The 21,516-nt window shown below is 39.8% G+C and overlaps 2 protein-coding genes across 3 annotated transcripts; one reads left to right on the top strand and one right to left on the bottom strand.

Annotated features, from left to right (window-relative positions):
• Positions 1–1,825: 1,825 nt before the first annotated feature.
• On the top strand, positions 1,826–16,581 carry gucy2f (guanylate cyclase 2F, retinal). The gene is made up of 19 exons (XM_020644609.3): positions 1,826–2,362; positions 2,473–3,287; positions 4,125–4,426; positions 5,488–5,842; positions 6,138–6,222; positions 7,101–7,197; positions 7,380–7,505; positions 8,365–8,445; positions 8,591–8,767; positions 9,094–9,250; positions 9,471–9,620; positions 9,859–10,007; positions 10,513–10,676; positions 11,351–11,543; positions 11,635–11,809; positions 13,014–13,112; positions 13,201–13,295; positions 13,367–13,452; positions 14,236–16,581. The coding sequence occupies exons 1-19, from the start codon at positions 2,355–2,357 to the stop codon at positions 14,315–14,317; spliced, it is 3,396 nt and encodes a 1,131-aa protein (XP_020500265.2). The 5' UTR covers positions 1,826–2,354; the 3' UTR covers positions 14,318–16,581.
• A 304-nt stretch (positions 16,582–16,885) lies between these two features.
• On the bottom strand, positions 16,886–20,665 carry serpinh1b (serpin peptidase inhibitor, clade H (heat shock protein 47), member 1b). Of its 2 annotated transcripts, XM_020644542.3 has the most exons (8): positions 20,531–20,656; positions 20,145–20,176; positions 19,250–19,399; positions 18,944–19,136; positions 18,497–18,767; positions 18,308–18,406; positions 17,966–18,198; positions 16,886–17,854 (listed from the first exon to the last, which is right to left on the bottom strand). In XM_020644542.3, exons 3-8 carry the CDS (start codon positions 19,366–19,368, stop codon positions 17,552–17,554), a joined length of 1,218 nt encoding a protein of 405 aa, XP_020500198.1. In that variant the 5' UTR covers positions 19,369–19,399; positions 20,145–20,176; positions 20,531–20,656; the 3' UTR covers positions 16,886–17,551. The 2 variants fall into 2 exon arrangements, with proteins under 2 accessions (XP_020500198.1, XP_020500197.1); XM_020644541.3 differs by lacking the exon at positions 20,145–20,176 and having other exon boundaries at positions 20,531–20,665.
• Positions 20,666–21,516: the final 851 nt, after the last annotated feature.

The following is a 21,516-nucleotide window of genomic DNA, read 5'->3' as shown; positions in this document are numbered from 1 at the left end:
GTTAGACTGAGGGTTTGTTGAACCTTCTTTCAGAAACGGGCCCCTGAAGAACCTTCCGCGAAAGTAAAACATCCACATGTAGTTCATAGCTGCACAATATTCAGGAGAACTCTGTGAGCTTGCCTTAGACCAGCACGTTGAAACTGCTCTGGGTAGCTCATTTGAAATCATGTAGGCCTAAATTTCACTTAAAATAAGTCTAGATGTCGAAATAATTAAACTTGATGAGATTTATAACAAAGATTTAATTTTAAGTAGCCTATTTTTTCCTATAGGTGTTGTCGACATCTCCTTGATGTAGGGCCTATAGCCTACTCTTCCTAGTTTTAAGCATTGATTTAAATATAGGCCTAATATATTTAGCATCCTGACCCTTTTATTTTCTGATTGAAGTTGACGGATCACATATACCCGTGTGGTTTTTTTGTCTAAGAACATTTGTAGGTATTTCCAACACTGCTTTTTCCTTTTTTATGTTCGAGGCAGTATATTGTGAAAGATTTATCTGGCTGATTGGAATGTCAAATATTTGGTTGTTCAATTTACCTTCTACATTTTTCAATGGTTTGTTTTGTTTTACATCTTTTATTTTTATTTGATGTGCATGTGCAAAATAGTGTCTAAGCCAAAGTGCACGCGCTAATGGGAGCTTCTGTCAGGAGCATCTTCAGATGTGCTGTGTGTGTTCAAATGCTCACAGGCTACACAAAGAGCTGAGTCAACACTTCTGCCCTCTATTCCTGGATGCAGGACAGCAGTGTCAAGGTTTAAGAGGCTCATAAGCTTATATGGGTTAACGGTCAACAAAGGTGAAATCACAGACACACACACACACACACACACACACACACACACACACACACACACACACACACACACACACACACACACACAGAGTAACATAGCCTACATCCAACCTGAAGGTAGAAACAGAATGGAGGGGCCTCTGTTTTTTTACACTGTCACACACATAAACAGCTGATATCTGATGTTAGTAATCGAACAGATGCTAGATAAAATACTTTTTGATTTTCTAGCCAGTTTTGACAGAATTGGTCATCTTCGTCATATGACCTTTCACCTGGTTTATTTGAACTGCAAATTGTTATTGTCAGGTAAATTATCACTTTAAAAAATGATTTATTTGTCGCTGTTTTCTTCATTACATATCACTTCTACTGCACAGTGATGTGTTCTGTTAAATCGTCCATGCAGCCCGTATTTTGCCCTGTCATGCTTTGGTTGATGTTGTGGCAACCAGTTGTTTAAGGTACCATTTGCCGGTCAGGCTGCTTCACCAGAGCAGTCTTCAAAAAAAAAAAAAAAGCTGAAAAGACTGACGCAGGCAAAACGCAGCAGAACTCAAGGGACCCAGGGACAGCCCTTCGTTATCTTTAATTACACCTCTCCACAAGGGTTCAAATTCATTTAATCTTTGGAACCTGCTGTACTGTGAGCATATTAGACCAATTAAAGCACGGTTCAGGTGTCTGTGCGCAATATGGCTAATGTGTCTCCATGGTAAGAGAAATGACCCTGTTTTGCAAATCAGAAAATGTTTGCTCCATAGATATACACCCACATATGAAGGCCTACATGTGAGGGTGTAGGTTTAAGACTAGGCTGTACTTAGACTACAGAGGAGTGTGATAACAAGTGAAAAGCCTTGTTGTCTCCCCAGCCTGCTTGACGACGAGTCTTTTAATGTAGGCCTAAGGCCTGTTGTCAATCCTCTTATATTGTGCCTCACTGAAATGGATTAGGGAGTAACACCTACGATTCGGTCCAGGGTCACTTTGGAGGGATTTAACTGAATGGACCTGAAGCTGACACTGGTCTCCGTTACAGATAAAATATCCAATAGCATATCTATGTTGCACTGTTACATTTAAACGTGAGATTGCTCACGGATGTGATTTATAACTCGATCTGGAATATGAAGTGTATTTTTTTTTTTTTTTTTAAGATATACATGTAGGAGAAGGGAGACAAGGGGGGCAGAGGTGATTTCTCTTCTTTCTTCACATTGTGCCTGTGAGCAGAGCTGTTTGTGGAAACGCACAGAGGCGCTGACTGCGGGACATAAGTAGCTCTCCAGGGTGCTGAAGTTGTCTCCAAACGCGACAGACGCAGCACCCGAGCTCTGCCTGTCACTTTCAGCCCATTATCCCAACACCATGACTTGGCTGTGTCTTCTCCGGATCGAGACTCTGGATGCTCGGGGTGAATAAGGAAGTTTTTTGGAATGTTAAGTGACGGTTTGCATGAACACTGGAGGCACACGAGCAGATCCAAGAGGACACCTGTACGACTGACTTACTGGACTTTGAATCTCTCAAGATGGCATTAAAAAAATGAAATGGTAAGTAGCCTACTTATTGTGCATACACTCCATTTGTAACTTATTGTAGCCTAATATACAAAAAAAAGAAACACACGTGACTAATACTTTTGCTTTGACTCGTTTTGCAGTTGGCATTGGGCTGATTCTTTATTAAATAGTGAACAAATAGATTCACTATACCTTGGAAACCCTGGAGGGAAAATGCAACATATTTCTCCACATTTCAAAGGGGCACTATGGGAGTCCAACCATCCGTGTATACCCATCATTAGAAGCAAACCAGCTTTTACGACACTTCCCTCTTATAACTTCTTGTTATGGATCCTTCTTGGAGTATTTACGTTCCCTTGTTGTGTCCGCTGTTTGATATTCAAAGTGGGGGTGCTTGGCCCTTGGAACTGCGACCCTGTTTATTACAGGGCCCTGCCAGCTGCGGCAGCCCGACTCGCTGTTAACAGGATAAACGGAGACCTGAGTCTGGATCTGGGCCTGAAAATGGACTACATCATCCTCCAGGAGCCGTGCGAGACCTCACAAGCCCTCACTGCGTTTATTTACTATGAAAAGATCGCTGATGCGTTTTTGGGCCCCACCAACCCGGGTTACTGTGTCGCAGCTTCTCTGCTGGCCAAGAACTGGGAAAAGGCCATCTTCTCCTACGGCTGTGTGAACTACGAGCTGGACCGCGTCATCGGATACCCGACCTTTTCCAGGACAGTGCCGTTTCCCTCTGAAGTGTTGTTCACTGTGTTGAAACACTTCAGGTGGGCCAGCGTTGTAGTGGTCTCATCCAATGAGGATACTTGGATAGATACAGCAGGGAGAGTCGCCTCTGCTTTGCGGAATAAGGGGCTTCCGGTTGGCATGGTTACATCCATTGGTACAAATGAGACTGAGGTGGAGAGCACACTGAGGAGGATCCAGGCTGCAGGAGAGATCAAGGGTGAGTGCTTAATGCAAACTCTGAATTTTGTGTTCAAGTGATACTCAGAAGATAAAATAATGAATCTACTAAAAAAGTGGAATTAGTAGGCTACATGACAGCCTAAATTAAAAGTAAAAAGGAAGCATAAGCCTAGCCTATATTCAAAATTCAAATTCAAAAAACTTTATTTGTCCCCAGGGGGCAATTCAAAGGCACACAGAGCAGTAAAATAACAACATTTTAAATCTAAAATATAAAGTTTCAATTTAAATACAACTTAAAGTTTAAACTTAAAATACAAAATATGAAGGAGTAGATATAAGTGGACAGTGATCGGACTAACAGATGTAAACAGATGTAAACAGAACTATGTGCAGTAAACGAGAAATAAATATATATATATACAGAGCTATGTGCAAGTAGGCAATACTAAATGATAAGTTATAAAGTGTATATATTACAAAATAAGTGAACATCTTCTGAACAGAAAGCCTCAGTGAACCGACACATTTCACCTTGTGGCAATTTGTTAGTTTTCTTTCGCACTGAGCACCTTTATCTCTGGAGGATTTTGGGACACCTTCCCTAGAACATAGAGGGCTCAAAGCTAAGAGATGATACAGTTATGATCTGCAACTGAGGTTTCTGGCTGAAATTGTGAGGGAAATTCAACCAACTCAAACATTCAGCACGTCTGCATCCTCTTGAACCAAATCTATATAAAATTGCAATTGTCCAGATGTCAACTACTGACACTTTAAATCTACATATTTCTCTCCTCTGGCATGCCCTTTCTGTCCATAGATCACATATACAGTAACATTTGATGATGTTTTTTTCTGCTGTCTGTTTCAGTCATCATCATGTGCATGCACTCTCTCCTGGTTGGAGGGGAGCAACAGGCTTCTTTTCTTCTCAAAGCACAGGAAATTGGCCTGACCTCAGGGAAGTATGTGTTCGTTCCCTACGACACCCTCCAGTACAGCTTGCCCTACACCAATGTCTCCTACTTCCCTCTCCAAAACAACAGCAGGCTGAGGGAGGCCTACGATGCTGTGCTCACCATCACTGTGGCTTCTGAGACTTTGTCCTTCAACGAGGCATTCGCTGGCGCCAAGAGGAGCGAGGAACTGTCGGTAGATGAGCAGCCAGAGCAGGTAGAAACTCTCTTTGTGTGTGTCAATAAATCAAAAGAATAGGTTGTTTTCAAACTGTACTTACATGTCCATTACTGCTACACACGAAAAACCCTCTTGGAAAGTGAATTACATTTTTCAAATAACTCTAAAAGTTGGTCACTATTTTGTGCAAATTGTAATTTTTATCAGTTTTTTATGTTTGTCCTGTAACTGAAGCAAAGTCAAGTAGTTTGCTGTTGTTCATCACATTATAAAAAATACATTCTTGTCAAGAAAGGTTAAAAATCCCCTGTATTGAGAAGCTTATCATACCAACACTTTATATATTAAGTCTTAATAACAACACATGCTTAGTATTTTATCATTAAAAATTCCTATATTAAATAGCTTGTCATATTTCAAACGTAGTAAAAGTTTCCTCATGTGTATGAACACAGCTTGAAACAGATGACAGAGCAGTGAGGTGAAGAACTGGAAATACTGGAATAACAATGCAAAGAGGCCAGACTGATCATAAACTAATCCAACTAACCAAGTCACACTGTCGGGGTGACTTAAGTTCCCATTAAGGTTATATCTTTTCATTTTTAAATTATAAAACTGTGTGCGCTGTTGTTTAATATTCATTATCGGAATCAATCAGTCTTAAAAATTGGGTTGTTATTAATGACACTGCACGTGGTTGGCTTTTTTCTTATCTTGAGGGCGTACCTTTGCAGTCAACATAGGTAATTACTACTAATTACGATCAATTACCTGTGGTGTGCAGTAGGATATGGTTTTAGGTCCAATTTTATTCTCCATTCTCTATGCTGCCACTCGATAAAAATGTCTCTCTTTTTAATTACTATGCAGCACACAGATATACCAAAGAATCCTAGCAGCTGTCAGACATTGTCTCAGATATTAAATGTTGGATGGCACAACACTTTCTTCAGATATATAATTCAAAATCATAGATAACATCATTTAATTGACAAAAACTCGACCAATTTTAATGAAAGCTTTCTGTCATTTTTACACCTAATAAAATTGAACTGTAAATTTAATTTTATAATACATAATGTTTTCCTTTTCAGGTTAACCCACTTTTTGGAACCATCTACAACAGTATCTACTTGCTGGCCAAATCCATCAACAAAGCCAGGAGAGCAGGCGTGTGGCTGTCAGGCTCAAACCTGGCCTACTTCACAAAGAACATAACCTTCACCGGCTTTAATCAGAAGGTCCTGGTGGACAATGCTGGGGAACTTAAGACCAACTATGTCATCCTGGACTCTGACAACACAGGGGGGCAGCTGTACCAGACCTATCTGGTAGAGCTAACATCTGGAGTGCTTCGTTCTGCTGGGAGGTCTATTAACTTTCCAGGAGGATCTCCGCCGCCGTCTGATTCCAGCTGCTGGTTTGACAAGACAGCGGTCTGCACAGGAGGTAAGAGGCTGTATGAATAATGGAGCAGCTACATGTCCATGGATGTGTTTTCACAAGTCCTAACAGGTCTATATTATGTTATCCATCCATCCATCCATCCATCCATACATTCATCCATACATACATCCACCCATCCATCCATTTATCCATCAATACATCCATCCATCCATCCATACATACATCCATAACATGGAATTATTCAGATATGATATAATTTATTAATCAAATAATTGTGAAATATTATATCAATCCATCTTCATCTCCCACTTGCTCATTAACATGTTGTCATCCTCAGGTGTGGAGGTCAACTACATCATAGTGGTGTTTGCAGTCATCATCGTTCTGGCTTTGGGAGGACTCGCTATTAGTTTTTATATCAGGTACAGACTTAAAACACAGATTTAATTAAAACAATTCAACACTGAGTTTCATTTCTGTACTTCCTTTAGTTTTCGTTTAGTGGTAGGTATGAAAAAGTTGCATTCACATACTCTTTTTGAGTAAGTCCTGGGAAAAGCTTGGGAATAAGACAGAAAAACCATGACAACAGTCCCAGAAAGCATAAAGCAGAATACAAAAAGTCTGTGAACTAGAGAATCATAGTTAAAGACAAGAGAGATGACCTCTAAAAGAGTGGTTACTTAAATAATATGAAATGAGAAATTCTTGACAAAATGCGGCAAAATGCTGAGAAAAACAAAATTGCTGTTGTGCAAGTGTTTTGTTACACACGTGCAGTTCTTTTTTTTTATGTGAAGTGCTGTTACATTCTTTTCCTCCACATTTGGGAAACCATTCAAACTTGAAACTGGATCACTGAAAATACCCTTGGTCTATAGATCACCTTCATGTTGCATCAAAGTAATGTGTTTAAATGAAATGGATCACCCACTCTATTAACTCAAAGTGAAATCTTAAGCAATCTATTGATTTTAAAGTAACTTAAAAGTCCTGTTGAAATTATGTTGATGTAAAAAATAAAGACTTGATCCTGACTATATTGTGTTTTAAGTCTGTACAGCACTTTGGTCAAATGAGGATGTTTTAAATGTGCTATAGAAATAAACGTCTGCATGACTTTGAACTAATCTCTTATCTGCCCATGTGACCACAAAATGCTCACAGGAGTATAAATAAAAAGTTCTCATATCGGGAACAGTTTTAGTTCCAAAGATGATTTAGGAGATAGTCAAAAGACTCGGACTCCTATTGGTCCAACCAATTTCCTATTTATTTATTTTTTTAATCCCACTTGCAGGAGGAGGCTCCAACAGATCCAACTGGTCAAGGGTCCTAATCGAATCCTACTAACCTTAGAGGATCTAACTTTTATTAATCCTCAGCTTAGCAAAAAGGTAAGAGCATCTCGATCAAGTCAACAAACTTCAAAACATCAATCTAATCTCAATGTATTTTTCTGCATTTCAATAACACAAAATAAAGAATGTATGTTCAAAATCTGAAATAATGTGCACCTTTATTTAAAAAATATTATAGGTATCTAACCTTTCAATCAAACTTCCCCTTGGTTTTGCAGAAAATTACCTTAGAGGATCTGAGTGAGTCCAAAAGTGCTCTGGAGGAGAAATCTACAGACAACTCACACTCTGTGAACAGCATGCAAATGGCAACTCATGAGACCACAAACGTAGCAGTGTATGAAGTGAGTAACAGTGAAGGAGACATTTTGTCATTTTAGTCTCCATGTATGAACTGTATTCAAAAATGCAAATATGGGTTGGTAAGGTTTTCGCTGTTAGGCTTATGTCTGGATCTTATCTCTACTGAGACATCAACAAAAACAAAACACATTCCTCAAAGTGCCAGTGTGGTGGAATTTCTGTAGTTATTTAGATTAATAATGTACAGGTGTGATTAGGTTTATTCATTGTTCTCTAATGTCAGTCAGACCTGACAGAGTTGAGCTGTTATTAGAACACCATGTACAGCTTAGAGAGTGTCAACTGTTCTTCCTCATATCTGTAAGGATGTTTGGTAGACTTATTGTCTGCTCCAGTGTTATAGACATCACAGTTTAGTCTAGGTGGGTCAATGTGACCCTGATAATGGTAATGTCTTCTGCAGTTCTGCAGATGTGATTGAGCAAGACACGAGTACAGAATTGTGATGTTGAATCATGTCTCCTCATGAGTATTCATCTTATGTATAAACTTTCATCAACGTAAGCCATCTGACTCAACTGAGTCTTATTGTGTGGAGTCAAGTCTTCGTAATTTTTTCAACAGCCAGCACGTTTTTTTTTTTTTTTGTTCAGATTGGTTTGTATGTGGAAAATCATGTTTTTTGCTATGTTCCGTTTATGGGTGAAAAAGATATGTTGTGACTTTCAGTTTAAAATTCATTGAAATCAATTGTTGTGAAAAATGTGAATATTATATTTCAGGGCTTGTGTGTTTTTGATCTGATTGTTTGTTTGTCAATGATTAAAAAAATACTCTAAGTACTTTTCTTTTTTTGGAAAAAAAAAAAAAGTAAAGAAAAAAGTCTGACTTCTCTTCCAGGGCGACTGGGTGTGGCTGAAGAAATTTGAGGAGGGGCAGTTCAAAGAAGTGAAGCAAAGTGTGACCAAGATTTTCACAAAGGTAGAACAAATCTCTCGAGCTACAGAAACACACTGAACTGTATTGACACAGCTAAGAGCTGAATACTGGGAATGGAGTAGCAATATTGACAAATACAGAAATGCATTTCTTAATCATTCTGAAAACCCCTTTTTTTTAATCTCAGATGAAAGACCTGAGAAACGAAAACGTGAATCCATTCCTGGGCTTCTTCTCAGACTGCTCCATGTTTGCCGTGGTGACGGAGCACTGCTCCAGAGGCAGTCTGCAGGACCTGCTGAGGAACGACGACGTTAAACTAGACTGGATGTTTAAGTCCTCACTTTTGCTTGACCTCATCAAGGTGAACTCTGGAATATTGCATTATTGTCATATAATACCCATGTGGAATTATTACCATCACACTCTTAAGATCAACACTTCCTCTCTTTGACAAAACATATGATTATCTCAAATCACTTCAACTCAGTGTGCAGTTTCTTTAACTGAGTGGTTTGGTTTGTATAAACTGTACATGTTTGTATCTCAATATCAATGTACATGAGGGAAACCTGGGTGATTTTTGAAGTTTAAATTAAGCTTAAAATAGGCGTTATCCTTGTTGGCCTGCATGTGCACAGTTAGTCATAATCAATATTAATTACACCATGTAACATTTTGTACTTTCAGGGTATGAAATACCTTCACCACAGAGACTTCCCACATGGGAGACTCAAATCGTGTAACTGTGTGGTCGATGGGCGCTTTGTTCTTAAGATTACTGACTATGGTTTCAATGAGCTGCTGGAGTCTCAGAAAGCTGCAATAGAAGAGCAATCACCTCAAGGTACCTTCTGTTCTGGATACAACATGTGTCACATCTGTATTTCATTAGCTGTATTTACAGAACATAAAGAACCCACTAGGTTTTCAACCCACATGGATCTATGGTATTAGCTTTTTAAAATTAGATGAGCTTTATATGTTTACACAAAACTCCTTGAATCTGGCTGTGCTTAATGTCACATTTGAAGTCTAATAAGAATTATTATTTTATTTTCACTCAGATCAATTCTGGACAGCTCCAGAGTTCTTAAGGGACCAAGCAATCTCACGCAGAGGCACCTACAAGGGAGATGTGTACAGCTTTTCTATCATCCTACAAGAGGTGGTAGTCCGAGGACCCCCGTACTGCATGCTGGGTCTAACTCCAGAGGGTCTGTATCTACCAGGGAGACAACCAGATACAGACAAACCACAGAAATTATTTCACATGTTATGTATTTTGTTACTAAAATCAAGATTTCTCAAGTATTACACCAATTTTTAAAATAGGTTGAGAAAATTAGCATTTTTTTACTTCTTCCATAAAACAGCTCACAGAAAGGAGTGTAACAGTGATGGAGTACTAATTCTAGATTGAAATTTGATTGACATGTACATTCTCTTCACCAGAGATCATCCGCAAGGTGAAGAAGCCTCCTCCGATGTGCCGCCCCACTGTTGCCCCGGACCAGGCTCCTCTGGAGTGTATCCAGCTGATGAAGCAATGCTGGAGTGAACTGCCTGATCGCAGGCCTACATTTGATGAGATCTTTGACAGGGTACATGTCAAGAGACAAACTTAAAGTCTTTATATGTGATTTTTCTCACTTAAATGTCGAAATCAAGTATATCCTCTGAAAATAACTCTGTGAGTCAACACTGTCTACAATGGGTGTAACACCCGAGTCCCACTGTCTGTGATGTTTTCAGAGTTTTCAGAGTCCTATCTTCAGTTTGTTTACATCGCCAGGACGGCCGGCTGACTCCTCCCCTCGTGTATAAAAGTAGTTTAATTGAGGGACTAGAGAAAAGAAGAATAACATACTGTACTCACTGCTTAACTGTGTTTCTAGATCACACTCATTTCAGGTAAATTTACATGCAGTGTGAAGATACAAGCATAATAAAGATCGCTAGCATTAGCATGCTAACACAAGTTGTTTTGGTTTCATGCTGGTGCTCAAGGGCGACATCTGCTGGATCAAAAAATCACATATAAAGCCTTTAAAGTGGTTGATCAACCAAAATACATTGATTTAATACGACTCTGATCTCTCCAACTAGTTCAAGATCATCAACAAGGGCAAGAAGACGAACATCATCGACTCCATGCTGAGGATGCTGGAGCAGTACAGCTCCAACCTGGAGGACCTGATCAGAGAGAGAACAGAGGAGCTGGAGGTGGAGAAACAGAGGACAGAAAAACTTCTGTCAGAGATGCTACCTCCGTGAGTTCCTACACACATAAACACTCAAAAATACAAAAAATAAGATAACACACATCATTCTAACTTGAAGGAAGTACTTCACCCCACACCTCACAGACTAAATGGACAGCTGACCACCACATAGTGCAATACAAGTGTGCAATATTAACCTTAAAAACAAAAAACAAAAATATGTGTGCAATAAGAGATGTTGAAAGTAGAGACAAGAAAACATATTTATATTTTCATTTCATTGTACAGTGTTCCCCTTTGCTATTTTTTTGTATTATATCTTTACTTTAATACAGTGTATAGCTTCTGTACAGTTTATTTTAATTTACTTAGCTGTTACTACAACTCATTTTTATTTTTTATTTTATTTGTACTTTTCTACTCTTTTTTTCTTACAATGCTATTCTATTTTATATATCATTTTAACTTTTTTTGTAGAAGCTGACTCAGGGAGAAACGCACAAGAAATCCAATGTACCTGTACTGTCCTGTACCTGTGCAAATGGCAATAAACATCTATTCTATTTTATTCTATTCTATTCTATTCTTTAAAGTAGCCTCACCTAAAATATCAACATGCATGTCATCTTTAAATGTTGACTACTTTCCATCTGCTCAGATCATTTAGCGACATTAGCCTAAGAACTAGCTCAGCCTCTGCTTCTCTGCCCCTCTGTCTTCAGCTCTGTGGCCGAGGCCCTGAAGACAGGAGCCACAGTGCAGCCCGAGTACTTTGACCAGGTCACAATCTACTTCAGTGACATCGTGGGTTTCACCACCATCTCCTCGCTGAGTGATCCCATCGAGGTTGTCGACCTCCTGAACGACCTCTACACTCTGTTTGATGCTGTGCTCAGTAATCATGACGTCTACAAGGTCAGAGAGCTCGCTCTGTAGTTCTGGTGAAACCATCAGCTGGTTTAGAGACCGCCTCTGGCTGAACTTGTATTTGTTGTCACTGTCACAGGTGGAGACTATCGGTGACGCCTACATGGTCGCATCAGGTCTTCCAAATAAAAATGGCAACAAGCACGCTGCTGAGATCGCCAACATGTCTCTGAACATCCTCAGCTCAGTAGGAACCTTCCACATGAGGCACATGCCAGATGTGCCTGTCAGGATAAGGATAGGAATCCACTCAGGCGAGTCTATATCATTTACATGCTGTTTTACCCGTGCACACCTTTTTTGCTGCCATAGGGAATATGAAGGTGACTGTGGGAATGATTCCGACTGCATGGTTTTTCGCCTTTTTTGAATTGTTGTCATCTACCACTACAGTTAGAATAAAACTTGTGTGTTTGATCAAATTTCACTAATTTATTTCAAGGATAGCCCCTTGAGATGCATCATGTCATTTGTGAGGGGGTCCTTACAAAACATAAATATAATCATCAGTAATACAAAATCAAAAATGAAAGGTAAATCCAAAACATAATACCAAACATTTAAACACAGAGACACCCACACCACACACACACACACACACACACACACACACACACACACACACTCACTCACAATCACTCACACTTAATGCTCCCCCAAGCCTAGCCACCCACCAACCAGCCAATATTACACATCAGAAAAAATCTGAAGAAAAAAAGAAAGAAAAGAAAACCTCTGCAATAACATACATGTAAAGGTAGAGCTGTGTACACCCATGCACACATATGCACCATATAAATGCATATACATATATATATATATATATATATATATATATATATATATATATATATATATATATATATATGCATATACACTATACACTACTTACACACATAGTGTACGCAACATCAAGGCACAAGGTACAGCACAGTACATACATCTAGATATGAGGTACACGAGTGCAAGCAAGAGGAGAGCAAGTCCAGACAAACTGAGTCCAATAAAGAAAGAAAATCAAAAGCAAGAGCAGGATGAATAAGTAGAGATGATTTAAAGATATGAAAAGGACGATAGATCTAAGTGAGCGAGGTAGGTTAGACCAGTCTGATGGAGCTTTAAATTTAAATGCACTGCGACCAATTTCTTTCCTGATTCTTGGTGTAAAGAAAAATAGATGATCAGTATGCCTTAGGCTATACTGTGAACTGATTATTTATTTAATTTTACTGTCAATAGCAGTGGTGATGCATGCTGGGAAAGACTGTGGCTTGGAAAAATACAAAGCGTAGTAGATTGAATAAAAACAACAATACAGGCCTCACGTTTGTGGCAAACAATCATAGTTAAGAACACTTTATTGAAATGTTTTAATTCGCAGAATATTCAGTTTACTCCATATTTCAGGTGGAAACACATTTTTCTTCCTTTTTCTTTTTCTTTTGTTTGCATATCCAGGCCCCTGTGTTGCCGGGGTGGTAGGTCTGACTATGCCACGGTACTGCCTTTTTGGAGACACTGTCAACACTGCCTCTCGCATGGAATCCACCGGTCTGCGTGAGTACCCTGTACACATACAAACAACATGATGTGTTGTAATGTTTTAATGTCTTCTTCTCTTTGTCTTTGTCACATTGTTCCTCAGCTTATAGAATCCATGTCAACATGAGCACTGTGAAGATTCTCCACTCACTCGATGAGGGTTATAAAATAGAAGTGAGGGGGAAGACGGAGCTCAAGGTAACAATGATTTCATTATTGATTCAAGTCTGATGAGACGCTCTCTAATCCATGCCTTGTCTTTTCATTAGGGTAAGGGTATTGAAGAGACATACTGGCTTGTGGGGAAAGCAAACTTTTCAAAACCTTTGCCAAACCCACCAGATATCAAACCAGGGTAAGCTCAATTATGTATCTGTATCTTCTCCATGTGTATGTCTGAATCCTTCAAAGTGTGCAGTTTAATATGTAGTGAATTCAAAAAATAGCATAACACACTTACTCATTAGATCAAACTCCCATCTCATCTTAACTTGTGTTATACCAATGCTTCCATGTTTTTTAGGAATCAACTGTTTTCTGAATGTGTTTGTTTTATGGAGTGTTACATCTCATCGGTGTTATCAATATGTAACTTTCTCCTGCCATTGATTCACACTGACTCATGCAAATTGCAACTCTCTGAATGTTGCTTCAGGGAAGACAATCATGGGCTGAACCCTGAAGATATAGCTGAATACAGAAGAAAAAAAGCTGAGAAAAAGGCTTGACCATCATATTCCAAACACAGGAGGTAGAGTCCTGCATGCCAGCTGCTGTTGTGTTGTGGAGATGTCACTGTTGCTGTCACTTCTATAATGCAACCTCTGAGTTTTGTCTCATTGATTACTCTGTCTTATTGATTGCTCTGTGATCTTTAAGTCTCATTAATCTTTTGATCTAATCACCTTCTACATCTTCTTAAGCAGATTGGGAAAAGCCCTCTTTGTTTAACTCATTCACTTTTACTGCTGCTGGCTGGGACTTTTTCATAATTAACTTTTTGTTTATTTTGTGGTGTTTTTTGGCAAACTTTGGTGATTTCTTTTCCTGCTGTGTGGTATGCTTTGTTGTATTTTCATGGCTTTGCTTGAACAAATACATTACTGGCCATTAATCCACCCTTAACATTTTGCTATAGGACAAACTGGCAGGAGATGGTGACACAGGAGATAAGGACTATTTTTCACAAGGCCAACAGGCAGGTGGACAAAAAGGTCTGAATGAGGAGACATGCAAGAAGCAAATCCAGAGGAGCACCAGAGAGAGGAGGACTTAATCAAAAGAAAGGAAGAGACAGAGAGCTGGGAGGGGCGGGTGGAGAATGGAGAGCGCCGCCCAGCCTCTCACTGTGGCTTAATGCAGACTTGTTTAAGAGGATTGACCATCCAACAGCTAATCTGCCTGCAGCCAGCACAGCAGAACATGACAGTGCTAATGTAATGAGGGTTGGCGCATTACCTGCAAATGTACCTGCTGCCAGTAGCACAGGGACGCTGCATGGCGCCTGAATGAGAGATGTACTCATTCAATATTCTTTGCACTAACCGGCCACTGAGTGGTCACCTATTTCAGGGCAACACCCCAAATGCCTATTTCAAAATAAAACCTGGGGCTTAGGCTGTTACTAAGCTGTGGCTGAATAATATATGTTGCCCATGAGTTAAAGGCAAAGGCTGCTAAAGACTATCGAGACATTTTGCATTTATTATTAGAGCAGAAAGAAAACGAGTCTATCAAGTCCATTGAAATCCATTTCTAAAAAAAAGAAAGAAATGCAATGCAGTGACAAAAAGATAATGAAAATGATCATTCATTTTCTCTTTTGTCAGAGTCATCACAATTTTAAGATCCTTAAGTTGAACTACTCAGTCGTGGATTTTGTCCTTGTTGTTTTTTCTATAATGCTTAAAGCCAAAAAATCTGTTTCAGGAAATCCACCTTTGCTGGTTCTTTGTGCTACATATCTGAATGCAATGAAGTACTGTTGCTGTAATTGTTTGCTATCAATAGTAGTCCTAAAGTGCAAAATCATTAACTATGCGAGGTGAAGTTCATAAGAAGACTTTATTTATAGCACCAACAACATTCAATAATATTAAGTTCCACCAACAATTGTGTTTCCAAGTTCCGAATATCAAAATGTTTGATCAATATTGGTCATCTGAAAGCTGACAGCTAAGCTTCCACTTAATTACTGGTCAACAAATTGACTTTGAAAGACTTCCCGGAGGTTTAAGCGAGGATGCACGATTTGTTTAGAAGCTAAAAGGCGCCATCTAGTGTTCAAATTGAGATTGTTGTTAAGAAGCATTGAATGAGCATTTTTATCGACTTGATAACTTTTGAATTAAAACAAACAAACAGGCAAACGTTTACACTGTTCATAATATAAAATGGCATGTATTTAAAAGCTTATTGTCTGAGAGCGCATGCAAAACATTTTCAAAATAAATAATTTTAATCATTTCTTGATGGAACGTACCTGTGAAAAGAGTGTTCAGGAATAAAACCAAAATATGAATTAACCTTCCCTTTGTATTATGTGAAAACATCCCCCAGCACCTCAAGATATTAACACTGACAATGTGGTCAGCTAAATTCATGGTGTGGAAAACAACAGTCAGTCTGAATCATGTAAATGGGGTTATTTTAAATGCTGTCATTTTTATTTTGTGTTTACACTGCATTCCAAAGTATGAATTGTATGTAAATATGACACGATTAAGTTATTAAATCATTCATTTGTACTACATTCATTGTTAAACTTGAGAGACTTGGAAGTGTGTCAACAGCGCTTTTATTCTTTGCAGCCACAGGGTGGTGCTATAGCTCTTACTCAGAAGAACCCAATCACTTTAATTTCTGACAAAGGGATTATACACAACACAGATGTTCCGTTCCTTCTTCTTTTATATATGACCAAACATTGTAAAGGTCATGCTTAGAGTGTCTGAAAGGAACTTAAAACTCACAGTCACCCTACTGTTGTTGTGCAGCTTCACATTTATATGTGAGGAGCTGGAAATGCAGGAGATTGAGTTTCCCACTAACCATGTGAACCGTGCACTCCAGACACGGCAAGGACAACTATTTCTGGGATCTTTGAATGATTCCCACCAATATTCAAGGCGAGTGTGAAGGAGATAAACCACATCATACTATGGATACTCTGGCACGTTAGTGACACAAGGAAAGGGTGCTTGATGTTAAAGGCTTAATTAATATGTGATTTTTCACACTTAAATGTAATATAAATCAAGTATATCCTCTGAAAATAACTCTGTGAGTCCCACTGTCTGTGATGTTTTCAGAGTTTTCAGAGTCCTACCTTCACTTTGTTTACATCGCCGGCACGGCCGGCTGACTCCTCCCCTCGTGTATAAAAGTAGTTTAATTGAGGGACTAGAGAAAAGAAGAATAACATACTGTACTCACTGCTTAACTGTGTTTCTAGATCACGCTCATTTCAGGTAAATTTACATGCAGTGTGAAGATACAAGCATAATAAAGATCACTAGCATTAGCATGCTAACACAACAATGCAGTGTGAGTTGTTTTGGTTTCATGCTGGTGCTCAAGGGCGACATCTGCTGGATCAAAAAATCACATATAAAGCCTTTAAATCTCCACATTCCAGACCTGGAAGGACTGACTGACCTCCAGCCGACTGGAAAGATTGTTATCCTTTTCCTCTTGTCAGCTCACATACTTCTGTTCACCAGAGGATTCGAGTGATTATGCTGGTACCTGGACATGTCAGGCCAAAATAGAGAACACACTAAGAGAAATCAGTTTCTTTCTTTTATTGAAAAGTCAACACATTATTACATAACCGCACATTTTCAACAGCTTCCTTGTGGAAAATACAGCAACAACATGACACAGTATGGTTGGCAACACCAATAAATGAGGCCCCAAATATGAATTTGCCACCTTTCCTCTGCAGGTTCAGCTCATGCAGGGGAACATTTCAGTGCAGACTGGAGGCAAAATAAACATCCGAGGCCATGAAGAAAAGAGTGAGGGAGTGAGAATGAATCTTGTGCAAATACCTCTTTTCTTTAAACATTAAAGATATTGCAAGAAAACACAAGTGGATCATAGCCAAACCAATACTGGAAAAAAATCAGGGTGTAAAGAAGAAGGAGATCACACTTAATATAAGCATGTTGTCTGCTGTGCCACCTGCTGTTTAATATAAGGCGATCTCAAATCAGGCACATATTTGTTATTGTTCCCATGAATTATTCATTGGGGGGTTTTAAGGCTGAGCCCCCACATGATACAGGGTTGATCTCTGGGAAGGTTAAGAATTATAAACAGTTAACTTGGGATTTTATGGAATGTGCTCAAGAGGTAACAGTCAGACCCAAAAACATACACACATAAGAAAATGTTCCTGCCATAGTTTCAAAAATAAAAAAAGCTAGCCACCATGGTTAACCACATGAACATTATAGCTCATCACGCATCTTGTCTCCTTTAGGTTTAACCACTCTGCCAATGTACATGATGGACTTGGTCTTGTTGTCCCTGACCAGGAAAATGAAGGGATGATCCACATAGAACAGTTTGGGGTTCCTCAGCTTGTCTGAGCCGAAGATGCTGGTATCGTATGGGTTTCCTTCCACGTCGAGCTCAAAGGCTGACGCGTGGAAGACATTAGAGAGGTAGAGATCTTTCTTTCCAGAGATGTTGGACAGGTCAGCTTTGGCTTTGTCGACGGCTTCAGTCAAGCCAAGCTCAGCTAGATGTTTCTAGAAGAGACGGACAATTCCTCAGGTTAAAAAGGCTGATTCTTGATTTTTTTTTTACATGTTTCTACTTTTATTCTACAACAACTGATCTATAAAACTGCTGACGTTTACCTGCAAGTTGTGGCTGACTTCAACTGAGATTTTAGGGAGGGAAATGGCCACAGCCCTGTTCTGCGTCTTGCTGAGCCAGGTGTCCACCTGCGTTCTGGTCAGGAGTTTCTCTAGGCGCTGCAGGGGCTCCAGGTGGTAGGGCATGATGAGGATCATAGAGGCCTGCTTCTGGCCCAGAGGCATGTTCAGCACAAAGATTTTGTTCTCTGTGTCCTCATAGAAGTCATACAGACCTGATGACAGAAAACCCAAATCAGATATCTTATCTTGTTTATTATCAGCAGATTCAATCTGTGTTAAATACATAATCGCTTAAGGAGCGGAGTTGATGGAGAAACTCACCTGTGCGATGCATCATGGGAATTCCGACAGTGAATGAGCGGGTAACCAGGAATCCACGGTTGTCCACCATCTTATCATGAAACTTCTCATCCCAGTGAGCTGTGGGACAAAATATAGAGGAGTCAGTGAGTATCTCTAAATGACTCATGTAGGATTCAAAAATGTAACACTTTCCTTTTTTTCACTTACGCTTGAAAAACATAGCGTTTACAATCATGGCTCCATCTGGGCTCTGAACATCCTTGGTGATCTCAGGTAGCTTGCCACCTGTCGACTTAGCCGCCCACTCGTTGATGGAGTTCACTGCACTTCTCTTGTCCCTGAAGTTGATTTTTGAATGGTCATAGTTGTAGTGCTTCTTGCTGTCTTTTACAAAATCATCAGCGAAGGAGACGGAGCTGGGGCCGTAGAGGCGGTTGTTGATCTTCCAGGTTGTGTTGCGGGTCTTTGCGTCACTCACCTACAGGAAGAAACAAATTCATGATGTCAAACAATGAGCAATATCAATAAAGAAGTGACAGTTTAAGGCTAGGCCCACTGTGGTACCAAAAGAGAATAGAAAAAGAGGAACTGAGAGAAATCACAGACATAATGACAGTTAAATTCTGGGGTAAATATTCCGTTGGTAATTCTTACCTCAGAGAGCAGCTCAGACAGGCCTGCATGAAGATGCTCATCCCTGAGTTTGTCAGCACTGAGGACAGTCTTGACCTGGGAGGCCGTGGATGCTTTGCCTCCAAGAGCCACGATTCCCAGAGAGGAGGCCACCACCACTGGAGAGATGAGGATGTTCTCTGTGTCTTTGTCCTTTGCAATGTTGTGGTAGAGGCTTAAATCCAAATCACAAGATTTAATTTATTCTGTTTCTCACAGAAAAAGTAAAACAAGCTTATAAACGGCAAAATATTGTTAGTGATTGACAGTTAAAAACATATTTCAGACCTGAAGGCCAGATTGGCGCTGTTATCAGCCATCGTGGTCGCATGACTGCTCAACTTCTTGTCCTCTGCGGAGGCCACGAGGGCCAGCAAGCAAAGAGCGACAGTGTTTGTCATCCACATCCTGTCCGTCTCCAAAAGCAGCTGTAACAGCCTGTGAACAGTGAACAAAAGAAACAAAGAGTTAACATATCTTTACTTTTGCCTAGTTATGCAGAATCCAAAAAAAAAAAATGTGTTCAGTGAGTTTGAGGTGGAAGAGGCACAACTCTTTGAGTTTGTGAGGAAAAAAAGAATTGTCAGGATTTTATATTACTTTACTTCAATCATGAGAAAATGCCTGAACACAAGCTAAGATTGGGATGTGGTGTTGGGCGAGCCAGGATTGGCCCAGCCCACACAGAAGCTTCAGAAAGCCTCCAGTCTGAGGCAGACATGTTCTTCGCCACGTCAGCACCAACCAGAGGCAGAGCTGTACAGCTGGAGCTGCTTTTCACTTGGAGCAGTGTGCAAAGACGGTCACTCTCTTCTCTTATTTTCATATAATTGATGCAAACTGTTGCACGCTGTCAGCTTTCTTTTACAGAACCAAAAAAAAGCAATTCTCAAAAATCACAGTTTTTCACTTTAAGATAATATAATGCCACCTTTCTCGCTTTTACATATTTTGTAGCACCACCCTGTTCAATACTTTGGGTGTGTTCCTTCAGGCTTGATCTAACTCATCCCATCACTTGTTCAAACGAAGGGCCAAATGCATTATAGGCTGTAATTAACCAGCTGCCCTGGTATCTCTTAACGTGTTTCTTTTTCCTCTCCATCTTTCTCATACGTCTGCATATCAATAGTTGAACATTTTGTGAAACAACAGAAAGTACTTTGCATCATTTTTCGGATACCTTGAGATGTTTTCATATCTGCGATTTTCATTCTGAAAAACAAGAGGTGTATGTAGTAATCTCTATAGAGCAGGCAGTAAAACATTATTCAGGCTCTTGTGGAGACAAAATGAACAGACTTTGACTGTAGAGAAATGAAACTGTCAGAGTAAAAAGCCCACATAACATCAGTCTGAAAGTTGCATGAAAAGTACTGCTTTAAGATGACGCTACAGGTCAGATTTTATCTGTGCAGGTCAAACAGCCAGATGAAAAGTGGAGATTCAAAACTGGTAAAATGGAAGAAGTAAATGTGCACTGTAACTTTAAATCATCAAATCAAAGCAGCACATGAATAGTGTTCATTCCCTCCTAAAAACAAAGGCAGTCATTCTCCTGATCCTTACCTTGCACAGATTCAACGGCCTTTTTCTCAGAGCTGTGTCCTGTGGATCAGATAGTTTAACTGTGAGACACTCGCTTGCTCTATTTATCTGTCCTGAGACAGAACTTTCTGGAAGGGGGACTGGGATATTCAAATGAGGGGTCTCTGTTATTCCACAGGAAGTTGGGAGCTGGGACGTCCCACTTGCAGGCACAGACTGGAGTGGGAGGGGTTGGCACTGATCTGAGCTCAGCTTTGAAACTCTATCCTGGTGGCTGCAGACAGAAGAAAAGTTTTTGTCGTAGCTGCTAATGTACAAAAATATTCCCCAATCCTCAAGATCTTTGCTCTGCTCGCTGACTCAATCTCACACATCGATTTCATCACATGTTGCATCATCTGATCGACTCTGTGCATATGATTTGTATCATTTGTCCTGTTGTTTAAGATCTTAACAATACTCTTGAATGATACAAAGCATGCAAGATATCAGGGACTGGGCACAATGTTTGCAGATGTTTGGGATGGAACTGAGGAGTTTGACCTAGATGTCTAATTTTCAACCTGAAACTTTCAGAACTGTAAAATGTTCACTCTGATGGATTATTTCTTTAAGAATGTTGCAAATTCTTCAGCCCTGCCCCCACAGTGCCACGTCTGCACAGCTGATTGCAGGGTAGTTGAGCGATGGGGGAGCACCACTGTCTGTAAAATCTGCCTTGTCTTCACCAGAATCATCAAAATTAGCTCTTGAATAACCAGCGACCGAGAGCATCTGACAGATAAGTTATAGCACATAGAACAGAGTATATTAGATTGGTCTGAGGACCTTCCATCAGTCCCTTAATCCCCAAATTCCTCTACTGCAGCAGGCCTTTGCAAATCGTTCTGACATGCCAACTCACTGAATGTTTGAGTGACTCGCTGGAGTAAGAATCTTAAACAAAGGTTTTCAAGGGTAAGAGGTCAAAAAAATACTAACTTCATAATCCTTCCATTATCTTTTTT

The sequence above is a fragment of the Labrus bergylta genome, chromosome 11 (assembly GCF_963930695.1).
Source record: "Labrus bergylta chromosome 11, fLabBer1.1, whole genome shotgun sequence".
In the NCBI taxonomy this organism is placed as follows: domain Eukaryota; kingdom Metazoa; phylum Chordata; class Actinopteri; order Labriformes; family Labridae; genus Labrus; species Labrus bergylta.
The sequence above is the reverse complement of the archived record's forward strand: the minus strand, read 5'-3'. Positions and strand labels throughout refer to the sequence as shown.